We start from the raw sequence: 24,082 nt of genomic DNA, 5'->3' as shown, positions 1-24,082 counted from the left end.
GGGGTAGAGACAGGGGCCGGAGGACCTCACGGAGGAGACAAGAGCTGGAGAGCAGAGTTAAAGTGGTGGAGAACAGAAGGAGAGGAGGGCCTGCTCGGAGGAGCGTACAATCTAAGGGGAGGGTAGACGGACAGAGACACAATGGTAGGAGGAGGGCATGGGGAGAACGGAGGCAAAGACGGAGGGGGGGGGGGGGAGAGGAGAATGAAAAAGGAGGGAAGTAGGAGGGGGACAGGAGAGGGAGGGGGGTAGGGGGAGACTGAGAGGAGGTCAATGGGTGGGGGACTGAAGGGCTTTAAGGAAGAGGTGGGTTTTTGAAGCTGGACAAGTTGGGGGAAGTTCTGATGGAGCGGGGGAGCTGGTTCCAGTGGAGGGGGGCAGCGCGGGAGAAGTCTTGGATGCGAGCATGGGAGGAGGTAACCAGGGGGAAGAGAGGCGGCGGTCGTTTAGCCGAACGTAGAGGGCGGGATGGAGCGTGAATTGAGAGAAGGTTGGAGATGTAGGGAGCAGTGGAGTGGAGAGGGCCTTGAAAGTAAGAGTGAGGAGCTTGAACACAATTCTGTAGGGGATGGGGAGCCAGTAGAGGGATTGGTAGAGGGGGGAGACAGAAGAGGAGCGGCGAGAAAGGAAAATGAGCCGAGCGGCTGCATTGAGTACGGAGCGAAGGGGAGCGAGATGAAGAGCGGGGGAGGCCAGTACGGAGGAGGTTACAGTAGTCCAAGCGGGAGATAATGAGAGTGGACAAGGGCTTTAGTGGCATCTTGGGAGAGGAAGGGCCGAATGCGTGCGATGTTGCGCAGCTGTTAGCGGCAGGATTTGGCGAGAGAGGATGTGAGCGACAAAGGAGAGAGGAGTCCAGGGTGACGCCGAGGCAGCGGAGTTGAGAAACAGGGGAAATAGAGGAGTTGAGAACGGTGATAGAAAGGTCGGAAGGGGAGGGGAAGTGAGTGGGAGGAAATACAATAAGTTCGGTTTTTGTGAGATTGAGTTTGAGGAATCTAGAGGACATCCAGGAGGAGATGGCGGAGAGGCAGGCGGACACCCTGGAGAGGAGGGGAGGGAGAGAGATCGGTAGAGGAAAGGTAGAGTTGGGTGTCATCTGCATAGAGGTGGTACTTGAGACCAAGGAGCTGATGAGTTCACAGAGGGAAGAGGTGTAAAGGGAGAACAGTAGGGGTCCGAGAACAGAGCCTTGGGGAACCCCTACTGGAAGGGAGGAGGGGGGGGGGAGATAGATCCGGAGGTGGAGACGGAGAAGGTACGGTCAGCAAGGTAAGAGGTAACCAGGACAGGGCGGAGCCGGAGAGGCCAAAGGATTGAAGGGTGTGGAGCAAGAGCGGGTGGTCAACGGTGTCGAAGGCCGCTGAGAGATCCAAGAGAATGAGAAGGGAGAAGTGGGCCCTAGCTTGGCAGAAAGGAGATCGTTGGTGACTATGGCCAGGGCAGTTTCAGTGGAGTGGAGGGGGCAGAAGCCAGATTGGAGAGGATCGAGGAGGGAGTGATCAGAGAGGTAGGTGGAGAGGCGGCTGCAGACGAGCCTCTCAAGTATTTTGGAGGCAAAAGGGAGAAGAGAGATGGGGGCGATAGTTGGAGAGAGAGGTGGGGTCGAGATGAGGTTTCTTAAGAATGGTGATACAAGAGCGTGTTTGAAGGAGGAGGGGAAGATGTCGGTGGAGAGGGAGAGGTTGGAGAAGTTGAAGAGGTGGGCGAGGTGGGAGCAGGTGGCGGGGGAAAGGGAGCGAAGGAGGTGGGAGGGGTGGGGTCCAGGGGACAGGAAGACGGAGGAGAGGATGAGGAGAGAGTGGACTTCTTCTCCCTGTAGTGGGGCGGAAGGAGAAGAGGGAGTGGTGGCGAGAGGGAGAGGGAGAGGGAGAGGGAGGGAGGGCGGGGGCGGGCGGTTGAGCGGAGGAGGAGATTTTGAGACGGATGGCCTCGATTTTAGAGGAGAAGAAGGAGGCAAAGTCAGTGGCGGTCAGGAAGGAGGGGAGAGGAGGGGCGGGGGGGGGAGAGGAGGGTGCTGAAAGTGGCAAAGAGGCGGCGGGGGTTGGAGGACTGGGAGGAGATAAGGGATTTAAAGAAAGATTGTTTGGCGAGAGAGAGAGCGGAGCTATAGGAAGAGAGGATGAACTTGAAGTGGAGAAAATCAGCCAGGGAGTGGGATTTTCTCCAGTGTCGTTCAGCCGTACGGGAGCATTTTTGGAGGAAGCGGGTGAATTTGGAGTGCCAAGGCTGGGGTTTAGAGCGACGGGCTTTGACAGAGTCATCCTCAATCTCATCCTCAATGTACTAGTATTGTATGACTCTGGGCTAACACGCCAGCTGTCCTTGCTATAAGCTATCAATTCTAGTTATCCCAAAACTGTGCCCGTGTGCACCATTGACGTTTTTACGGAGATACAAACCCTGGGGTTCCGAGTATATTCTGTGATTATTTGCACAGATGTGAAAAAATAAAACAGACACTAACAAACAAACGAAGCACAACTTACTTTGGATAGATGGGTTCATACAAATACTTGTCCTCCCCTGCTGGAACAATATCAAAGAACAGCATATATCCATTGGCAGTCTGGGGGGAAAAGTGAAAAATTATTGAACAGCCATTTTTGCTTATAGGTTTACAGCCAAATATATATTAAAAAGAAAGAAACAATCTACCAGGTGTATTATAATATTACCATCAGGAGAAAGCAGGGAAAATATGGTCACCAGTGTACAAATCATTCCACAATTATTTAAGAAAGATGAACTGAAAAAACCCAAAAACAAAACAAAAACAAAAAAAAAAACCACAAAAACACAGGTGCTCTTAACTTACATGTCATACAAAAGTATGAGAGTGCTATGGCGCGGTTAGCACTATATACAGAAAGACAGGTTTTTTTTTTATAGTAGAAAGTGTTAATACGGAAGTAATATGAGAAAAGATTTAACATTTTCAGTCCTATGAAGATGCTTATTGGCAGCTTCAAGACAGGTCTTGTTTACTCTTTTCAAACACACAAACATTAGGACACTTTCATACATAAAGTGATGCAATTAAAACTGGGTTGGAAAAAGTATTATTGTAGATTTGTAAAGCGCCACAGCGCCCTACAGTAAAGATAAGACATATACGTAAAACAAGGATATACAAGGCAGACTAAATAAGTAGAGACATGAAAAACAGAGGGTATGGAGTACACTGCTTATGAGACCACTTATATTCTAAGTGGCAGAGGGCACAGTTGAAACAAGAGGCAAAAGTGTAGCTTAGAGGGACATTGGGACAGCTGTGAGGGTGTATTAATGTAAATAGTATCATCAGGGACAAGGTAAGCTTTTAAAATATATATATATATATAAAATTTGTTTTTAGAGAACATTTAAAAGATTTGCTGTGGGAAAGGCTGAATTGGGCATGGTAGGGAATTCTATAACAGCACGGTCTTGTAGGCGGCAAGTGAGAGGTGGTTACCAGTGATGAGGCGAGGTCTGATGTAGATCTAAGAGGGCAGAGGGGAAAGTATTTTGATATGAGATGTATTCAGGGGTAATATTGTTGAGGGTTTTGTAGGTAAGGGTGAGCAATTTGAATTTTATTCTGGAGGACACAGGGAGCCAGTGTAGGGATTTGCAAAGTGGTACAGCAGATGTGGAGCAGCGAGAGAGGAAGATCAATGTTGCAGCTGCATTTAGGATGGATTGAAGTGTGGATATATGGATGTCGGGAATGATGGATAATAGGAGGCTGCAGTAGTCAAGATGAAAGATGAGAGAATGGATAAGAGTTCTGGCAGAATGTTGAGTAAGAAAAGAGCATATTCTGGCAATGTTTTTAGGTGAAAATGACAGGACTAGGAGACTGTTGAATGAACATAAATTCTCCAGACTATCTTGCGCTGCTTCTATTAGCGTGTAGCAGCAGAGGTAAAACTGCTACATGACCACCACATTAAATAATAATTACAAAAAATGTTTATATAATGCCACACTGTATTGCACAAATAGCTACAACCAACATAAAACGGTTGTACTATTCTTTTACACTACAACCAGTGTTTATGTGGTTAAATCAGTCCCCATGCACCAATCATATGACATAACTAGTGTGAAATATTTATTGACATATTGCAGATTTTGATTGTATTAAATGTCACCAATTTTGTATTAATTACCCCATGTCCGGTGCTAAACAGAAACCTGTGCCAGCCTTACATTCACTTTCCATTTCAGATGTGCACCGTGGTTGACCATGTTTCCAGCGTTATTTCAGCACTTTTAAACTTAACCACCTCACGTTCCCCTTTTGTCATCTCATATGCTGACAGGTCAGAATACAGTTTAAAAATGTGTCAGCACATGGATATAATGGGTACATGTATTCTCTGGTCATGAAAAACATGGCTTAATCTAGTAAAGACCAACTAATGTTGCAAATCTTCACTATTATTATGGTCTTAAAGCTAGTGGATTAAGGAGGTCACAGTTTTTCAGACACATTTTGGCTAAAGGCTGAGCTGTTCTCTGCAGCAGGCCAGGCTCCTGCTCCTAGTCTGTTATACAAGCCGTGTACAAACTGCACATGTGGAGGAACATAAACACAAGTCAGCGGTAAAATGTAAGTGTCAGCAAAAAAATGGTGATCACAATGTGCTAGTTCTTTTTTTTTTTCAAGGAAGAGAAGCACGAGAACTATAATAAAAAACAAACAGCTAAAATGTCAGTTACATAAAAAAATAAAAAAATTTAAAAACAAATTATTTCTAAAATATAATACATCTACCATGTTTATATACAGCTAGGTTATAAAATCTCTAAATAGGCATGAGAATAGAACATGAGCATTAAAAATATTTATTGCTATAAAAGACATGCTTTGAATACCATATATACAATAAATGTGTCTCCAAAATGTCTTAAACTCCCAAGTGGGGCAGATGCCGTGCTCTAACCCTCATGTAATACACATAGTTGTAAGCACTGCAAAATGATGATATAAACTATACATAAATCAATATACTGATAAAATAAGAACACTCAAAAGATCTTAAAACTTGTTAGGTCTACATCTTGAATACCAACTTGCCGTTAAACTATAAAACTTATGAAAAGAAAAAACAAAATTTACCATTACCTGTATGATAAAAAGTCTTGTACCAAAGTATAACCAAAATAAATAATTACGGGTACAGAATTTGGCCTTTTCCCTCTTAAAGGCCCAAACTGGACATTAGTAAATTTGGCCTGTACCCATTTTCTGCAAAAAAAAAAAAACAAACAAAACCCTCACCTCAACCACTGGACAAAACAAATCATTTCCCACCATCACATTTGTATATTTTCTTTATATACTCTACTGGCTCATTGCAGATTTTACATTATACACAGTTTGTTCACTCTTTCTAGTAATGAGCAGAGATGCAAGGAGTTAATGTGCACACACTTGTCCCATTCTTTCTGCATTCCACTGAAGCATACTTCATTCTCAATGCCCAAGAGACTTCAAAAGTTTCCACAAAAGTCTTTGCAACACAGGGCAAAAAAATGGTTTCTATTCTGCAAACCAACTTATTACAATGGTGAAGAAAAAAAAGTGAACATGACATAGGTCGTAGGAAAGTTCATTATTTTGGGCGAACTGCAACACTTTCCCCCGTCAAAATACCTTACGTTAAAATGGCATGGATTAATACAGAAGAATGAAATCAACAAAAACAAGAAAAAAGTGTCACAAAACAGAATTTTAAATGGTATATTTAGATTCAAAGTGAGCTTGCTTTACACGTTTAAGCCATAAACTGTATTTCACAACATGTCCTGGCGAATGTAATACCTTCAGGGGTATAAAACAGAAGGAAGACTCTAAAGTGAAGTATGTCATTGAATGCATGCCAAGGACAGCAGAGATGCAATATGTTTTAATGTAAGACTGTCTTTGGCTTACTGATAAAATATTAAATAAGAGCTCCCAGGACAAAATAAAGCCAGATCAAGAAAAACTATACAAGCATAAGAAAGGTTTTTATTTTTATGGAATGAATGATACCTATGTACACCCTATAAGCAGCTTGTTATACAAGTCTTCATCCATTAGAAAGGATTATTGTCTGATCCTGCAGCACACATTTATATCTGGCTGCATGCACATTGTGTGGCTGCACTCTGTGACCTTTCAGATGCCTTCCAGACAAGCTGGGTGAAATCTTAAAGTTGTTCAATGGGAACATAAAAAAAGTCCTTTTGGCCTTGAATGGATAACAAGTATCCTGCAACTATGAATTAGTAAGGTTGTGCAGTCTGTTTAAGATTCCTTTTATTCTTGGCTCCTTAGCTGAATAACAGGAAACCTGCATGGAAAGAAATTTGAAACCCTCCATTTCTCAGCTCCTCCTCAAGCTTATGTGGCTGTATATCTCTGAGCCAAAGTCTGTAGTTTTGTACATCATGATAGTCAAGTATCTCTCTTGCTGTAGCTTCTTTAGGCTACAGATACACAGGTGATTGTCACACTGCATGAAATTGCATTTGCATGCAACAAACCTCATGATACTAAATTGTCAAAAGGAAAGAAAACAAAAAACAAAACCTTCCCTTGTACTGTATGTCAATGAGCATTTTCTGCCCAGAATTGCCCAATATGTTCTGAATAAGCAATCGTTATTCCAATTAAACTCCAAGGAGGATATTATTCGCCTGAAGTTCAATAAAAAATTGCTTGTTTTAGCAGCACACACAGGACGCAAAATCAGTACTCTCTGTTAGGAGACTATGCTACTAAAAATAACCTTTGTAGCACCTAGCCCTTAGGGAGGCACATTTGCAAGTCTCTCGAATGTATTCACTTTCTCACATGTGTTAGTTTATCATAAATAAGAAGATTGAAAAAAAAAAAACCAAAAAAAAGATATGTGGCATAAGGGCGTATTCTACTTTCCAAGTTATACTGCAGACGGCGTTCACAGAGCTTAAACATGCTGTTGTGACAAAAACTCAAGACTTATGCTGCATGCAGGAAATAGACTGTAAGCCAGTGATAGGGAACCTGAAACACTACAGGGGCCACATGATACAGCCCTCTGACCTTCAAACGTGCTGCACATTACTCATAGGGGGGAATTCAATTGGCCGCGTTACTGTAGAAAGTAACACGGTCGATTGAATTGCCCTCATAATCTCAGTGATAACTTAAAATAATACATTTAATCAAAGAAAGAGACATGTATCTATAATAACATATCAGCAGGCATTTTAAACAAGATCTACCGTATAAGCTATAACAAACAAATCTGACTATAAAGCAGGAAGGAGCTGGTGGCCGCAGTTGGAAGGCTCGGGGGGCTGCTTTCGGCCCTAGGCCAGCCTGTTGCCCATGACTGGTGTAAGTGCGTGGGCAATAATTCTGAATCATAATTCTGTTTCAACATCAATTAAAAGTAGATATTAAATACAGTGTACTTTTTTAATACTCCTTATCTATGGATGTACAACCAGTATACGTTTTTAATGCAGGTTTTTTAGTAACTGTTTGGAATTGGCCTACACATTATGGGAACTGTCATACACAAGCACCATTTTACCTGTATAAGTAAATATTTACACCTCCTTTGGTAGAAAACAGTTTCCAAACAATAAAATTAGAGAGCCAAGAATCTTTATATCCATGCTTTATGATTTTTTTTTGTTTCACGCTACCTTGTGGAACTCTTCTAGCTCAAATATTCTTAGGTGCTCTTGCATGCTTGAGATCACCCAACATTCAAATCAAGTCTAGGGACTGTGAATGCCATTCCAAAAGCTTAATATTTTGTTTCCTGTAAGTTAGGCTAGGTACACACTGGAGGTTTCTCAGCCGAATTTCAGGCCAATCACCCTATAAATGGCAGCTCGGCCACATATTGTGTTAGTGTGTATACGCAAACGATGATCGGCAATCGTTCCAAAGTGCCGATTGTAGTTCATTTGGTTGGTCAAACTGTTTAATAATTTTGTTCCAATCACCTGCCGATCAGGTAGTGTGTATGCACTCACGATCTCCAGAGTTTACCGCGTCATGGGGGTCTATTTACTAAACTGCGTGTTTGAAAAAGTGGAGATGTCACCTATAGCAACCAATCAGATTATAGTTATTTATTTAGTACATTTTACAAAATGACAGTTAGAATCTGGTTGCTTTAGGCAACATATCCACTTTTTGGAAACCTGCAGTGTAGTAAATATACCTCACGATCTTTTCAGCCAATGCCAGCAATGAACTATCCTGGTGACTAAACACTGTAGATTAAATAGTTTGTTCGTTCTGAGACTGAAAATTTTGTTCAGAGTCACAGAAGCTAAAGAAACTCATAAGGATACGTAGATAACTATGACAAGGTGGTTTTAATCAGTGTGACAGGAATGAGTTACTATTGTACTGTCATTATGTAAACAACTAGAGGACCAGATGAAGAGCACAAATCTGAAGGTAAATCTGTTTAGTGTGTACGCATGAATTGCCCAACCAATCGGACCTTCAGTCACAGGTACAAATGTTATAACAAGTCAGTTGGAAAATTCTTCAGTGTGTACCTAGTCTAATTCATGGTTGATTTAGAGGTATGTTTTGGATTATTGCCTTTCTGTAACATTCAATCCCTTTTCAGCTTTGATTTCTTTACTGATGTCTAAGATTTGCTAATATCTAGTTAAAAACTGTACATTCTTCCTTCTAATCTGGCAATATTTTCTGTACTACAGGCTGCCAACACAACTCAAACGCATAATACCAAACCCCATGCTTAACGATTGCCAAGATGTTTTTTTATCCAAAATATATCTTTCAATGTTGGGGCCAAACAGTTACATTTTTGTTTCATCAGTCCACAGCAATATGTTCCCAAAAAATTCTGGCTTATCCAAATATTGTTTTGCATACTTCAGATGCTGCTTTTTGTGATGAGATCATAGAAGAGATTCCTTGGGCAAATCTTCCATGCGGATAATTTTTCTGTGAAAAAACGCTGTACCGTGGGCCCAGTGTTCTCCCCAGCCCTATTTCTTGTGTGCTCCACCCAGCTGTTTTTACTTGCCACCTGGCTCTTGAAGCCCAACAGATTCCTATTATAATAGAATAAACCATTGTTTCTCCTAGTAGAACAGGCACTATGTGAGCACTACAGCCAGCAGTGTGTTAGACCACTGGCCACCAGTCTGACCAGTCCTGGCAGGTGTGGGTAATAACCTCCAACATTTTTCATTATTATTGTAAAGTATTACAACTGCCCCCACCAGGCTGCTTCTTAATGCCACCAAGCTGGCAACATTTTCTGAGGAGAACATTGGGGATTGTTGATTTCTAATCTGTTGCCAGCTAAACCTTTCTGCATGTCATTTGCTGTGATAAGTTGGTTCTGCTTTGCATATCGAACCAGTTTACAAGCGGTTCTATCGGACTTATTCTGCATCTTTCAGATTTTGCCTTGAAAGAATTCCATGCTGGAAGCATTTATACCCCATTCATACTGCACCAAAATCTGAAGTTTTTCCCAGGGCGAGCTCAAACGACCCGGGTCTTGGTGCAGTATGAATGGTACAAGTCCAAAATCCCGGGTCTAAAAACCTGGGATTTATCGAGGGGTAATTCCCGGGTCGGACCCGGGTCGCCTGCACTATGAATGGTGCAACCCGGGTTTTTCAACCCGGGTTGCACAGAAAACATGCTGATTGGCTGTCTGCCTGTCTCTGGAGGATGATGTCATCGTTGGAAGCCCGTGGAAAATTGTAGAAGCTTTTTAGGAGAGTTGGTGGATGGTGTACTCAACATCAAGCTGAAGCAGAAAGGTTTTTTAGGGAGAAAATTGCTTTTATTATTTCACAAAAACAGTGTTTATTTACAGCAATTATGACACACTGGATGGAGGAAGAGGTGCGTGAGCTGCTGAATGTCAGAGGGGAGGAAGAAATTAGAAGGCATGTGACTGGGACTGTGAAGGATGCCACAGTGTACTACAACATCGCCAAAATACTCACACAACGTAGCATAAAGAGGACACAGCAACAAGTCCTGAACAAATTGAAGTCCCTGAAGAAGCAGTAGACTAAAGTCCATGACCACAACAGGCGCAAAAGTGGCGCTGAAAGAATGGACTGGCCCTTTTATGACCAGTGCAATATGGTCTTTGGACATTCTCCTCTGACAAATCCAATTGCACTGTCATCTTCTAGCAATGTGGATGCGGCTATACCAACACCACCAGAGAGCACACAGACAAGCGAGACCGCAACGATAATAATAGAAGATTCTATTGAAGACACCCCAGAACTGGAGTGCTCTGCCACAACAGATGACACCAACATTTCTTGGGAGGAATTGAACGATTCACAGCCATTCCCTGCTGCGCAAGTCGTTACAGATACTTTGCAAGAAACGCAGCCAGAACCAGTGCTGGTGTCAAAGTCTACGCCAGGTCCCAGTTTACGCTCCAACAGTAAGTATCTTTAATAATCTCAGATAATAACAAACTATATATACATACATATATATCTACATAATTGGAAAAAAAAAAATGAACTGTGTAAACAAAAGTGCCAAAAACAGAGAACTATATCAACAGAAATGCAAGCCAAATACCAATATATCTACATAACTTAAAAAAGAGAACTATATCAACAAAAAGCCCAAAAGACAAATATAATATACTCCAAAGTATTAAAACACTAACACGCGTATGTTGCAGTGCAAAACTACTGGGCAAGAGGGAGGAGGCATCAAGCACATATCAGCACTGCTTTTTTGTTCTGCCACATTATATATTCGAATGTATGTTTTACTGTGTTTTTTTCTACGTACAGTTTACAACTTTCCTAAAAAACGCAAAAGGCCCAACAAAATGGGGCAAGCAACTAAAACAATGACAACTGTTATGATGGATCAACTGCGAGAGATGGACAGCACCATGAGGGAACACGAGAATACACAACTGCAGCGTTTCATGGACAATGAGCTGGAACTCCAGGACTCTTTCCTCATGCAAATCATGAACATGCAGGAACGCGTGTTACGCGAAAATCGTGAGTGTATGATGGGATTCATGGACAGACTCCTCTCACGGGTGCAGGCACCTCCTTCAAGTCCTTATTATTATGACGGATATTATCCTATGTACCAGCGGGGGCAACCAATGTTCGGCAACAATAACCCTCCAAACCCGGTACAGAATACACAACATGCTCAACCTATGGGTAACCCCAACATAGAATACCCACCGGGTAACCAAACCACTCCACAACCAGAAATGCCACAATATAGGCAATTGTAATAATCATGTTTTATGGTCAAATGTTTCACAGTTAATTGTTATCATGTATGTTACGTGTGATCTGGAATCACACCGTTAGCTTCACATATAACGTGAAAAGCAAATTTGCACTTACTGTTTGGGCACATTTGTGTCTTCTGTTTACTACTTGTGTATATATATTTTTTTTTCTACATGCAAGTAAGCACTTTTATATTGTGTCATTTTATATTTTTGTGACGAGACATATGAGGAATATATGTACAAAAGAAAATACAATATGTGAAATAAACATGTTTTTATTACTTTTACATTTGTGTGGTACATTCAAACAAGTGAGGTCAAATTGGCAGTGAGGGTGGTCCTAATAAGTTCAGCAGAGGTATTGGTGTGCTCTCCTTCAAAAGTACTGGAGTCCACTGACAGCACTGGCATTTCAGATTCCTGCACATTCCACTCAGGTAGAAATTGCTCTTTTTGTATTTCGCAAATGTTATGTAAAATACAGCAAGCAGCAACCACGTGGGGCACAAGCTTGGTGTCAATGTCAATGCACTTCAATAGACAGCGCCAACATCCTTTCAAGCGCCCAAAAGCATTTTCCACCACCATCCGAGCCGAGCTTAGGGTATGTGTAAACCGGATCTGTTCCAGAGACAGGTGATGTTGCTGAGTGAACCCCTTCATCAGTCAGCGCCTCAAAGGGTAAGCAGCATCCCCAATGATGTGTACCGGTATCTCCACACCATCAACAAACGTAGATTTCTGTAAATAAAAACATGCAGTTTCACGTCACCATGTTAAAAATATTGGTCATATAACGCAGTACACTTGGTACTATATGGTGAAAATGCATTTTGCAAGTGGTATATCTATATATAAAAAGGGGCAGTAAATACATACAATATTGATAGCAAACAATAGTATATAAGCTTCAATTACAAAAACATCATACAACAATACACCTATATTTACCTCTCTAGGGAACAGTCAGCCATCTTGTCTTTCCTCAGCAATTTGGTAAAGGTCTGAATTTCCTAGAACTCTGGTGTCATGGGAACGTCCAGGCCAGCCGATGAAAACATCTGTGAAACTGACATAAAAAAATACATATAGCAATGTTTTAAAATACGCATTACACATGGCACAGTCACATAAAAAAAACCCATAAAAATGCTTACCAATAGTTGTGGTCAACCACAGCCTGCAGAATGATGGAATGCCAGCCTTTGTGGTTGTAGTAATCCGCATGGTTGTCTGTGGGGGCAATGATGGGGATGTGTGTCCCGTCTATGGCTCCAGCACACTGTGTAAACCCACGCTTCAGGAATCCTGCAATTGTATCATCCAGGCACTGACCTTGCGGTAAAGAGATGAAGCGATGATACAGGGCTTCCAGCAATGCCGTGGTGACTTCATGCACTAGAGTGCACCCGTGGATATCCCCACTCCAAACAAGCAGGAGATTGTCCGGTATTCTCCAGGGGTAGCATACCACCACAACACAATAGAAAGGCGCCTACATGGTGGAATAGGTTTCCCAAAGATAGTGGCCTTCCTGGAAAGTGCTGGGGTAATAAGGTCCAGCACATAGTTAAATGTCCCACGTGACATTCTGAAGTGTTGCATCCACTGCTGTTCCTCAAACGCTTCCACAGTAGACCAGAAAGCTTCTCCGTGGCTACGCTCTCTGGCACGCATGGTTCGGTTACTGGCAGCACTGAATCTCAAAATTGAGGCAATGCTGGCCCTGAGAAAAGCTCTCCTCCTGCGCATATACAGACACAGAGTTTTCTTCTGTTGTGCCATAAACTTCGCCTTCCTCCTCCTGAACTGGGACTGTGCAAGAGTGCACAGTGTCAGCAGCTGCAGCAAACTCTCATTTGCTGCATAAAACAGCAAAAACACATGAACTCTGGGCTACACAAAAGTGAGTCGTCGGCCATGATGAAAAGTAATGTGGTAAACAATCACCACCCACTTTTGCATCATCTTTATGCGTCAACAAACCAGTCACCTTTCAATGACATCACCGTTTTTCAGCCAATGAAAACTGCTCTGGTGATGACTCCCACAAATTGCCAGGGCACAGACTTGTGCAGTATGAATGGGGTCAACCTGGGAAATTCCCGGGTCCGAGGTGCAGTATGAATGGTGTTTCTGAGGTGGGACGCTCCGAGACCCTGCAAAAACCTGGCTTCAAAAACCCGGGATATTGCAGGGGCGGCAGTATGAACATGGTATAAGATATCTTTGTAGCCTTCACTGGCTTTGTAACAGTCAATTATTTTTATTTTCAAGTCATATGTCAGCTGCTTAAAGAAAACTATGGCTGTTGAGAATAGAACCGGCTTTCTGAAAGGTCAGAATGATGACAATATTTATTCAACTCTAACTAGTCTTCATCTGGCTAATAAAAAGTCAGTAAATAAAAAAAAAAATTAATGAATTCAACTTGAAGGGTGTCCAAACCTTTGCACAAGAAATGCTATTTTTTTAATCTGTCAAATTCAGCAATTAAGTAACAATCATACATTAAAATATACAGAAATGTGTTATGTTCGACAGAGGTTGTGTTCACTTAGTAATTTGACCAGAGGAGTCAAAACATTTGTATGCACCTGTATAATACAAAATAATCCTATTAAAATAAACGCAATAGGTTGATTGATAAAAAAAACATCTGCAGAATTGCGATTAGCCTGTGCCAAACTTACTCACAATTTTCTAAAACAGGTGGAAAATCTGGTCACCCAGACGTCACAATGCATTGTCAAATTTGTTTTTCAATAGCTTGTAACGCTTATCTTACATTAAAATGGCTGCTGATATATTATATATTTGCTTATCTTTCTTCAATTAAATGTAGATTTAATTCATTGAGAGCAATTTGCGGCCCTTTTGAAGGTTAGAGGGCAGCGCATGCAGCCCTTGAAGTGCACGAGGTTTCCTATTACTACTATAGACCGATCAGTTGCTCTTATCTTATTATTGACTTCTACCCCAGAGCCACAAGTAATTAGGTTTCATCAGGGTTCAGCTTGAGCTGGCTACCATTTATCCATACACATGACAATGAAAATAGTGCAGAGGAGAATATTCCTGGTGAGATATAGTTTTCACACCACAAAACGGTTTTAGGTGTTCTATAAAAAGGACATGGTCTTTCACAATAAATTCAGCAGGAATACCAAGGATTAGAATATAACAGTTGTCCTTATGTCTAGCTATTAACTGGTCATTCATTATACTTACTAATGCTTTTTTAGATATATGGTTCCTCTTGAACCCTAATTGGAATGTGTATGTATGTGATAACATAATATATGCCCTAACCTGATAAGAGGAAATTACTCATTGTTTTAATATTTATGTAAATGGTGTTATTGTTTAGGTAAAAATTATACATTAGAACCTAAAGGCATTTGGATGCTTCTAAATATAAAGAGAACAGAATTAAGAATTTGAGTACTTTAATATTTTTTCTACAAGTTTTAAATAAAGGTGGGCTGTTCTTTTAAATTACAAGGTAATGTCTTATACTACTTATAGCAATGATCTGTCCTCTTTCAAACGAACATTAAAAACCCACCTTTTCCTTAAAGCCTTCCAGTCTCATGCCTAAACTCCCACCGGTCGGCTACCTCTCTTTCTCATCCCTTCTTCCCTTCTCCCCCTTCCTCCCGTCTCTCCGTCTTATCCATGTGTCTGTCTGTCTTCCCCTCCCTTTAGATTGTTTGCTCCTTTGAGCAGGGCTCTCCTACCTTCTGTTTCCATCACTTTTAACTGCGCTCTCCAGCTACTCAGCTCACCTCCTCTCAGTCCCTCTGCCCTCTGTCTCCTCTCGCTTCTCTCCGCTCCCCTCAGTGACTCTCAACCTGTCATCCGTGCCCACCCTCTTGGGCCATAGGTACCTGCCTGTACTCACTTTTCCCCTCCCTCCCTCTCTTTCATGCTGTGCCTGAGTCCCCAGAGTTATAGTGCTTACTGTTACTTGTACTGTGCTGTTTCACCTTGTACTGTGCCATTGTTTGTCCTTGTACGGCGCTACGGATACCTTGTGGCGCCCTATAAATAAAAATTAATAATAATAATAATAATAATAATAACAACAAGATTACAGGTCAGCTCCCTACACAAGGTATTGTTCTATTAGGTTGTTATTGGCACACTTGAAGCAGCTCTCTTCTTTGTTTACATGCATCTTTAAACTGGCCATGATCTGGTCACTCAAACTGAGAGTGGCTATATTTAGATACATGGACACCCAATTTAATTAGTGTGTTTGGTCAACAAGTACAAAAAAATAAATAAAAATCAAGCATACAATCTACATTAGTATTAGAATGGGTCGTACTGAAAAGCTGAATGACTTTCAATGTCACCTTTCCAACAAATCAGTTCATCAAGTTTATGTCCTTTCTAGAGCTGCACCAGTCAACTGCAAGAGCTCCTAAACATTTCCACTTCTCAATAACAGCTCAGGCACAAAGCAGTAGGCCACACAACCTCAAAAAACCGGCCTGTCCTCGGTTGCAACACTCACTACAAAGTTCCAAACTGGCTCTGGAAGAAACATCAGGACACAAATTTTTTAATGAGTTGAGTTTCTATGGCCAAGCAGCCGCACACAAGCCTCAAATCACCATACACAATGCCAAACATTGGACTTTAGAGCAGTGGAAATGCGTTATGTGGAGCACAAATTAAAATGAAACAGCGCTCAAACCATAGATCTAAGGTGTAAATAACAGAAGTAGAGTATGAAGAGTTAATAACAGTATGTGGATATGATAAAATAAGTTACATTTATTACATGCATCAAAAACTCTATATAAATGCTCATACACCAATGTCCAGGATACAAAGAGGATGTTAATGTGTTCCAAAGGTGACTTGGAAAAGTCCACTATATTCGAAAAGGAAGGGTAATCTGTTCCAGTTCCAAACAATTAAGTTCAATGGTGTCAATAGAAAAAGAGTTCTTAAAAAAACCCAAATACTTGCGATTATTGTCTTCCTGAAGTCTCAATCTAGCTCCATGGTTACAGGTACCAATTGATTGGGGACCATAAGGGAGAAGGAAATCCACCTTCGAGTGTGAGGCCGCTCGTTGCTCGTGCCGGTAACAGTAACACACTGGAACGCACATAGCTAGTTCCGGGTGTGACATGATTGGCCGACGAGTTTCGTCACAGGACAGTGACTTTCTCAAAGCTGGTGCTGTTTGTACGTGATCTCATGATCTTGGTAACATACATTTTGGTGTAATGCTATAGTATTGTTGCGTACATTAGTGGACTATTTACCCAATTAAAATGACCAGATGAACTTAATGTAAACAAAATTTGCATATGCGTATTCCAGCATATTTGTGACATCCTAATATGTATCTAAATAAGCCTTAGTATTCTGCTATGATGATATAATATAATTCTGGCAGGACAGGCAGGGAGATTAACTCGGTGGGGTTGAATAATCTACAGAATTTGAGATTATGCAGTGTTGTTACACTGGGTACTAGTCAAGCCCACCCAGCATCGCTTCCAAGTTAGAGAGGGGTTTGGGCATACACTGGGTGGTATGACAGTAGAATCCGATCCCTAAACCATACCTTTCCCAGTAATAATGTATCATAGGCAGTTGCAGATACTGAATTCTATGTTCATGCCCTCAGGAGTTAAAGTTTTAAGTTCGTATATCCACTTGTGTTCTTCCTTATTGATCACTTTTGAAAAATCCCCACCTCATCTCTCCAATTTTTTTGTACTGTTATGATAGCAGTGAACTTTAGGTTTGAAGGGATCGCTTGTGTGAAATAGTTTGAAATGGTGCGAGACACCGATTCCAGCCCCTTTCTAATGTTTCTCATATGTTCGAATATCCTTGGTTTTAATGACCGGATAGTACGTCCTACGCTGTTACGGATAAGGACATTCTAAGAGGTATATTATTTCTTTCGAGTCACAAGTTATGAAGACCTTAATTTTGTATTCAAGCGATGTACTTAAGGATCTGATCATTTTCGTGGGTTGTGTGCTCCTATTATTGCATACCCTACATGCTTGACATCTGCCACAATTATAAAATCTGACTGGTGGATTAGTCTGTGTGAGAGGCTTGTGTCAATGTTTTAGGAATGAAATGATTCCCAACAAGTTTCTTCTTTAGATCTGGGGCTTTATGAAAATTTACATCTGGTTTAGACGGAAGTAGGTCTTTAAGATCCCTTAACTCACAACTCTTCTTAATTTTTGAAGGAGGTGTTGTTGTAGTTGGTGATGACGCAAACTTTTTTTTGTCTTTTCCTCAATCGTATGGCCTTACTTTTATTGTGAGTAATTCAGACCTGTCTCTTTCTAGTGCTCTGGTACATGATGTCTACATTATCCACTGGATATTTCTTGTCTAGAAACTGTTGATTGAGTTTCTGTCCTTGTGTTTCAAAATGAATGAGTTGTGAACAGTTCCTCCGTAGTCTGGTAAATTGACCATATGGGATATTTTGAAGCCACTGTGGATGATTGTTAGTGGATGCTAAGATGTAGCTCAAAACTAATATCAAAAAATGGATTTGTCTGCGCTGACTAGTATTTTAGCTGCCTCTGTCTGCTAACATACAACCTATCTACGTATGTACCAATGAATAAACCTACAAACATATGCAAACAAATCTGGCGCTTATACTCTATAAAATCTCAAAAAGAGCACAAAAAGGTAGTCCAAAATATATACGTATTTTTAAAGTCCCAAAAACAATGTCCTCAATGTTCATATGGTTCCAACAAGATTTGATCCCAAAAGGAGGGTATTGTGTATCCAGATATAGTTTTCCACCAATGTTCATACATATAAATAAGCAGAAAGAGATCGTGTTATTCTGTATTCACTTATAATTAACTACGATCAAAAAAACCTTATAATGCCCGTGTAGTATAAAAGGTATTATAATTATCACCATGTGTGACCAGAAGTTCTCTACTGAAACAAATATGCACTTACACAGGGGAATATCTGTGATTCCAAAGATGGTAGTGGATTACACTTGTAGGTCTCCAATTAAGTCCACATAATTCTTTAAGTATGAGCTCGAAAGAAGAAAAAATAAAAGTGCTCCAAATGGTGCATTACCACAATAAAAATAAATTTATTCTCAGCACAATATAAAAACACAGAGAGAGGTATAATCTGAGTGAAAACCGCTGCTGAACCTGATAAGGTTGGACTCTTACCCCATAAGGGATGATCTTGCGCATGTAGGGAAACCTTTTTATCCCTCTCCAGAGGTCGGGTTGCCGGCTGGTTACCGCTGCATACTTCCCAACACTTGGGTTTGAAATCGTCTCCTCTCAGGAAATCAGCGTGTTCTCTCTCAGTCCTCCTCGTCACCGCCTCTGCCAACGCGTTTCAATTTGAATAAATCTTTATCAAGGCAATATGGTGACACTACAACTCAGAGGGTTTCTTTCTACAACTCAAAGGAACGGCTATGGGGACCAGATTCGCCCCCTGCTACGCTAACTTGTTTATGGGGTGGTGGGAGGAACATCTAATTAGGACGGACCCCATAGCGGGGGCGAATCTGGTCTCTTGGTACCGCTTCATAGATGATATCCTTTTAATTTGGAAAGGAGATGTTTCTTCCTTAACAGAATTTTGTGATTCAATTAATAGTAATCCGTACAACATTCATCTAACTTTTGATATAAGCAAGCAAGAAACACATTTCTTGGATTTACACACACACACATATATATATATATATATATATATATATATATATATATATATATAGAGGAGGGAAAACTAAATACTAAAAACTATAATAAACCAACAGATTCGAACTCCTTTATTCCAATGAATAGTAACCACTATGAGAAGTGGCTTGAAAGTATCCCCATAGGTCAATTCCAGAGAATGAGACGCAATTGTACTCAGGTAGAGATATATAATCAACAAGCTTCAAATCTGAGAAACCAGTTTGTAGCAAAAGGATATGATAACCAAAAATTAGATATGGTTATTGAAAAAATACAAAATATGGAGAGAGACAAACTCCTGATTCCAAAACTAAATCAGGACTCCAATAAAGAAAACAACAAGAAGGAGTTAGGTATACCGTTTATTACCAAATTTAATCCTTACCACAAACAGGTTGAAAGAATAATAAGAAAGCATTGGTCCATTTTAAGAAAAGATAGGGAATTGGAAGAAGTTATAAACGAACGTCCTGGTTTTATATACAGAAAAGCACCAACATTAAAAGATATGTTGGTAAAGAGTGTAATCTCTAAACCTCAAAGAACACTCAATAAATCCAAAGGTTTTTTTAGATGTGGTTCCTGCATAGTATGCAGGAGTGTAAAATCTGAGACCACCAAATGGACAGAAGTCCAATCTAACATCACTGGTGTAGTCTATAAGATAGACGATTTTATTACATGCAACACAAATAACTGCATTTATTTGGTGGAATGTGAATGTAAGAAACAGTATATAGGGAGAACTAGTCGCAAATTAAGAGAATGTTGGGCAGAACACCTGAGAAATATTGGAAAAGGATATGATTTACATTCTCTATCACTCCATTGTAAAAATGAGCATAAGTGCAACATTTCATCCATTAAATATTTTTGCGGGTTTAAAAAGGTCTGGGGGATTGGAGAAAAAGAGAGTCCAAAGGAGAATTAGCTAGAATGGAGATGAAGTTTATATATTTGATGGACACTTTAATACCGAAAGGTTTGAATTCGGATTTTGAAATCAAATGGTTTCTGTGAGGGAATAAAGAATAGAGAAAGACATGATAAAGTAGGTTACTAGGTGATTAGAAAAGTTATATATATTTGCCTTGTTATAGATCTTCCCGTTGTATACATAAGTTGGAATGTACATAATATAATGGCGATTTTGAAACTAAGGTTAGTGCAACCTGAAGAGATTTATGTCTATTTGGATATAGTGAAAAAAAACCCTTGAGTGATAAAATATTATAATATGATTAACATAAGGGAATTGTGAAGGTCAAGATAGATCAGGCTGTGCCTATAAACCTTCTTAATGTATATATTTGTATCCAATTAGATAAGTAATCTCTTTCATATCCCCCTTATTGTGTATACATTGAAGTGGCACTTGGTATGTTTTCTTTAAGGAGGGAAAGAAAGCGTGAACCTATGAAAATAGCCTGTGAATGTATGGGATCATTAATGGAAAGCGGGGGGAGTGTTTTTATATATTTTTATATATATATTTTTTCATTGTTTGTCACAGCATATTATGTGAAGTATGTTTGAAATATTTTATATTTGTGAAATCCGGATATGAACATATAAGGAAATACTTGGATTTGTTTTAGTAATACCCTCCTCGAGTTGCGGCGGGTTACCATGACAACCATATGCAAATCGGGAAAGTTTTGATTGGATGCAAGCGCTTTAAGACCTTTCCGTTTGTAGTGTCACCATATTGCCTTGATAAAGATTTATTCAAATTGAAACGCGTTGGCAGAGGCGGTGACGAGGAGGACTGAGAGAGAACACACTGATTTCCTGAGAGGAGACGATTTCAAACCCAAGTGTTGGGAAGTATGCAGCGGTAACCAGCCGGCAACCCGACCTCTGGAGAGGGATAAAAAGGTTTCCCTACATGCGCAAGATCATCCCTTATGGGGTAAGAGTCCAACCTTATCAGGTTCAGCAGCGGTTTTCACTCAGATTATACCTCTCTCTGTGTTTTTATATTGTGCTGAGAATAAATTTATTTTTATTGTGGTAATGCACCATTTGGAGCACTTTTATTTTTTCTTCTTTCGAGCTCATACTTAAAGAATTATGTGGACTTAATTGGAGACCTACAAGTGTAATCCACTACCATCTTTGGAATCACAGATATTCCCCTGTGTAAGTGCATATTTGTTTCAGTAGAGAACTTCTGGTCACACATGGTGATAATTATAATACCTTTTATACTACACGGGCATTATAAGGTTTTTTTGATCGTAGTTAAATATAAGTGAATACAGAATAACACAATCTCTTTCTGCTTATTTATATGTATGAACATTGGTGGAAAACTATATCTGGATACACAATACCCTCCTTTTGGGATCAAATCTTGTTGGAACCATATGAACATTGAGGACATTGTTTTTGGGACTTTAAAAATACGTATATATTTTGGACTACCTTTTTGTGCTCTTTTTGAGATTTTATAGAGTATAAGCGCCAGATTTGTTTGCATATGTTTGTAGCTAAGATGTAGCTGTTTACATAGATGACTTTCTGGTATGTTTTGTATGTATCTGATCGCTTTGTATAAAAATGTCAAGATCCAAGAATTCGACCGATTCTTTACTGTATTTGATGGTAAAATGGAGATTATACGGGTTATAATTGAGGTTATTGGTGAATTTAGTAAGAGAAGGTTCGTCCCCTTTCCATATGAAGAGGACATCATCAATGAACCGTTGCCAGAGGACCAGATTTGCCCCCACCGTGGGATCAGACCAGATATTCGTCCTCCTATTTACTCATAAAAATGTTAGCGGAGCTGGGAGCAAATCTGGTACCCATGGCAGTACCTCTCATTTGTAAATAATGTTACTGAACCAAAAATAACTGTGTGTTTGTATGAATCTAACACTATCAAATATAAATCTCACCTGTTGCAGAGAGGGATCTTTGGACATGAAGTACTCAATGTTATGCGACATTACTGGTAATTAGCCAATGGTCCTCTTCCCATTGAAGGCCTTGCAAAACATTGAGAATGTGTGTTGTGTTGCGTAAATAGGATTTTTGTTTCGTAACATACTTCTGTAAAATTGAGTAAATGTATTGTAAAAGGTTAGACATTAGGGAAGTAATGCCCGATATGATGGGTCTTCCAGGGGGATTGATGGTGTTTTTAATGGACCTTTGGTAAGTAATAGAGGACCGGTATACTAGGGTGTGCCGTATAAATAAATTGGTACTCATGTTTCAGTAGGATACCGAATTCTAGACCCCCTTTAAGATGATCCAGTAATATCTTCTGAAATTGGGTAGTGGGGTCAGACGTCAAGATAGTATATGTGGTATCATCTTGCAATATATTGTTGGCCTCAGTAAAGTAGTCCGCTTTATTACGATTACAATTATGCCACCCTTAATTATGATATCCTGATTGTTCTGCAGTGTCTCTAATTTCGTAAGACTGATCTGTGTTGGTTTGATGTCTGTGTTCAACAGCTCAATGTCCTTCATTACCATTTTTGCTAATGTCTGGGACATGAGGCCCTTAAGGTAGGTGGGATTGAATGTGGATTCAATTGAATGTGGAGGTTCCAAATTGCTGTAGATAGATTCTGATATCACCATCCTCAGTTAGCCCTACCCGAGATTAAGTGCTTGTCTTGAAATTTATTTCTTCAAATGGAGTTTTCTAGTAAAGTTATGTAAATCCAGGTACATTTCGAATTAGTTTAGTTTATTTGACGGTGCAAACTTAAGACCTTTGTGTAGTAATGAGATGTGTGAGGTGGAAAGTTGAGGTTGCTTAAACTGAATATACCCTCTGATTTTCAATAGTGACTTGAGTTATACTGTGACTTTTTTTGGCCTACCCTTCCACCTCTTCTTCTAGATTTAGCTTTCTCTTTGTTTTGCTTACTGGTGTTGTATAGATGTCATCTGTGGATCTAGGGCGACGGGCGAGGGAGCTAGCCCTAAAAAAGGTACAAGTTGTACTGTAGTGGTCTCACTGATAGAAGGCTAATAGAAGTCTGGGTGTCTATTTGCAGGCTTATTATGACAATAGGCAGGGCCGGTGCTAGGGTCCACGGCGCCCTAGGCATTTTTAAAAAAGCGCCGCCCTCCTTCCTCCTCTCCTTACCTTGTCTCACCACCGCCACCTCTCTGTTCCGTCTCCTCCCCTCCACTCACTGACACTAGTAAGTGGAGGGGAGGAGACGGAGCAGAGAGGCGGCGGTGGTGACAAAATAGCCTCTTCCCCCCCTCCCCGTGCATCTGATGCTGTGCGGCGGCCGTGACAGGTATGGTCAGCGGTCGGCGCACAGTTTTAAAGTATTTTCTTATTCTGTAGCGCCCTCCAGAGCCCGGCGCCCTAGGCAAGTGCCTAACCTTGCCTAATGGGAGCGCCGGGCCTGACAATAGGTATGTCATGTCTAGATTTCATGGTAGTTTCATTTGTGCGTGATTCTCGCAAAGAGTTCTGTCAAATCCGCATCACCACCCCTGGCCAAATGATTCTCTCGCTAACTTACCGTATTGAGAAGTATCTTCTATATTATAAATGGAAAATGAATTGTCTGTGTCGGAGGGTGATGTCGAAGAGACAGATGCTTTGCTATTAGACCCGATAGGTCTAGCTGTTTTCCTGGCGTGGATTAGAGTCATATTGTTGATATGTTAGTTTGAGTTTCTTATATGGTGGTGTATTCAAATGTGATGTTCTGAGTGTTTGGGTGTTACCCCCTACAAAATTAGTGTGATGCGGAGTAGGATTGTAATGCGTAAGGGTCAAGAGTGACTTGTGTTTTTTCTTGTTGGAAGGACCCTTTATTCCAAATTTGCCACCTAGAAGTTTAGTTTTCTTAGTCTGTATTAGTTATAAACTCTTTGTTGTTTAATCTTGTTTTAATTAGGCCATCTAGTGTAGTCCTGATGAATTTTATATGACTCTAAATATGAATCTGCAGTAGTTATATCTCTTTCGAGCTGAACCAGTTCACTGGTTCTCACTTTTATTATGAGATCCATTAAACTGTTGGAGCAATGGTTTAAAATGTCCTGCCTTTTTTTTTTTTTTTTAAATAAATTCTGTAC

At 40.4% G+C, this 24,082-nt stretch overlaps 1 protein-coding gene across 4 annotated transcripts in view; it reads right to left on the bottom strand.

Annotated features, from left to right (window-relative positions):
* The window catches only part of RIC1 (RIC1 partner of RAB6A GEF complex), a 78,278-nt gene that overhangs the window by 41,552 nt on the left and 12,644 nt on the right, over positions 1–24,082 (bottom strand). For all 4 annotated transcript variants that reach the window (XR_012691351.1, XM_075209250.1, XM_075209274.1 and 1 more), the window contains exon 3: positions 2,490–2,569. Coding sequence is in view for 3 of the 4 variants with exons in the window: in XM_075209250.1 (XP_075065351.1) it covers positions 2,490–2,569 (80 nt within the window). In the remaining variant the exon portion in view is untranslated. The remainder of the gene's footprint in view (positions 1–2,489; positions 2,570–24,082) is intronic.

This window comes from Mixophyes fleayi, chromosome 1, assembly GCF_038048845.1.
Source record: "Mixophyes fleayi isolate aMixFle1 chromosome 1, aMixFle1.hap1, whole genome shotgun sequence".
Classification (NCBI taxonomy): Eukaryota; Metazoa; Chordata; class Amphibia; order Anura; family Limnodynastidae; genus Mixophyes; species Mixophyes fleayi.
Note: the sequence above shows the minus strand (reverse complement) of the source record. Positions and strands in the feature narration are given on the sequence as shown.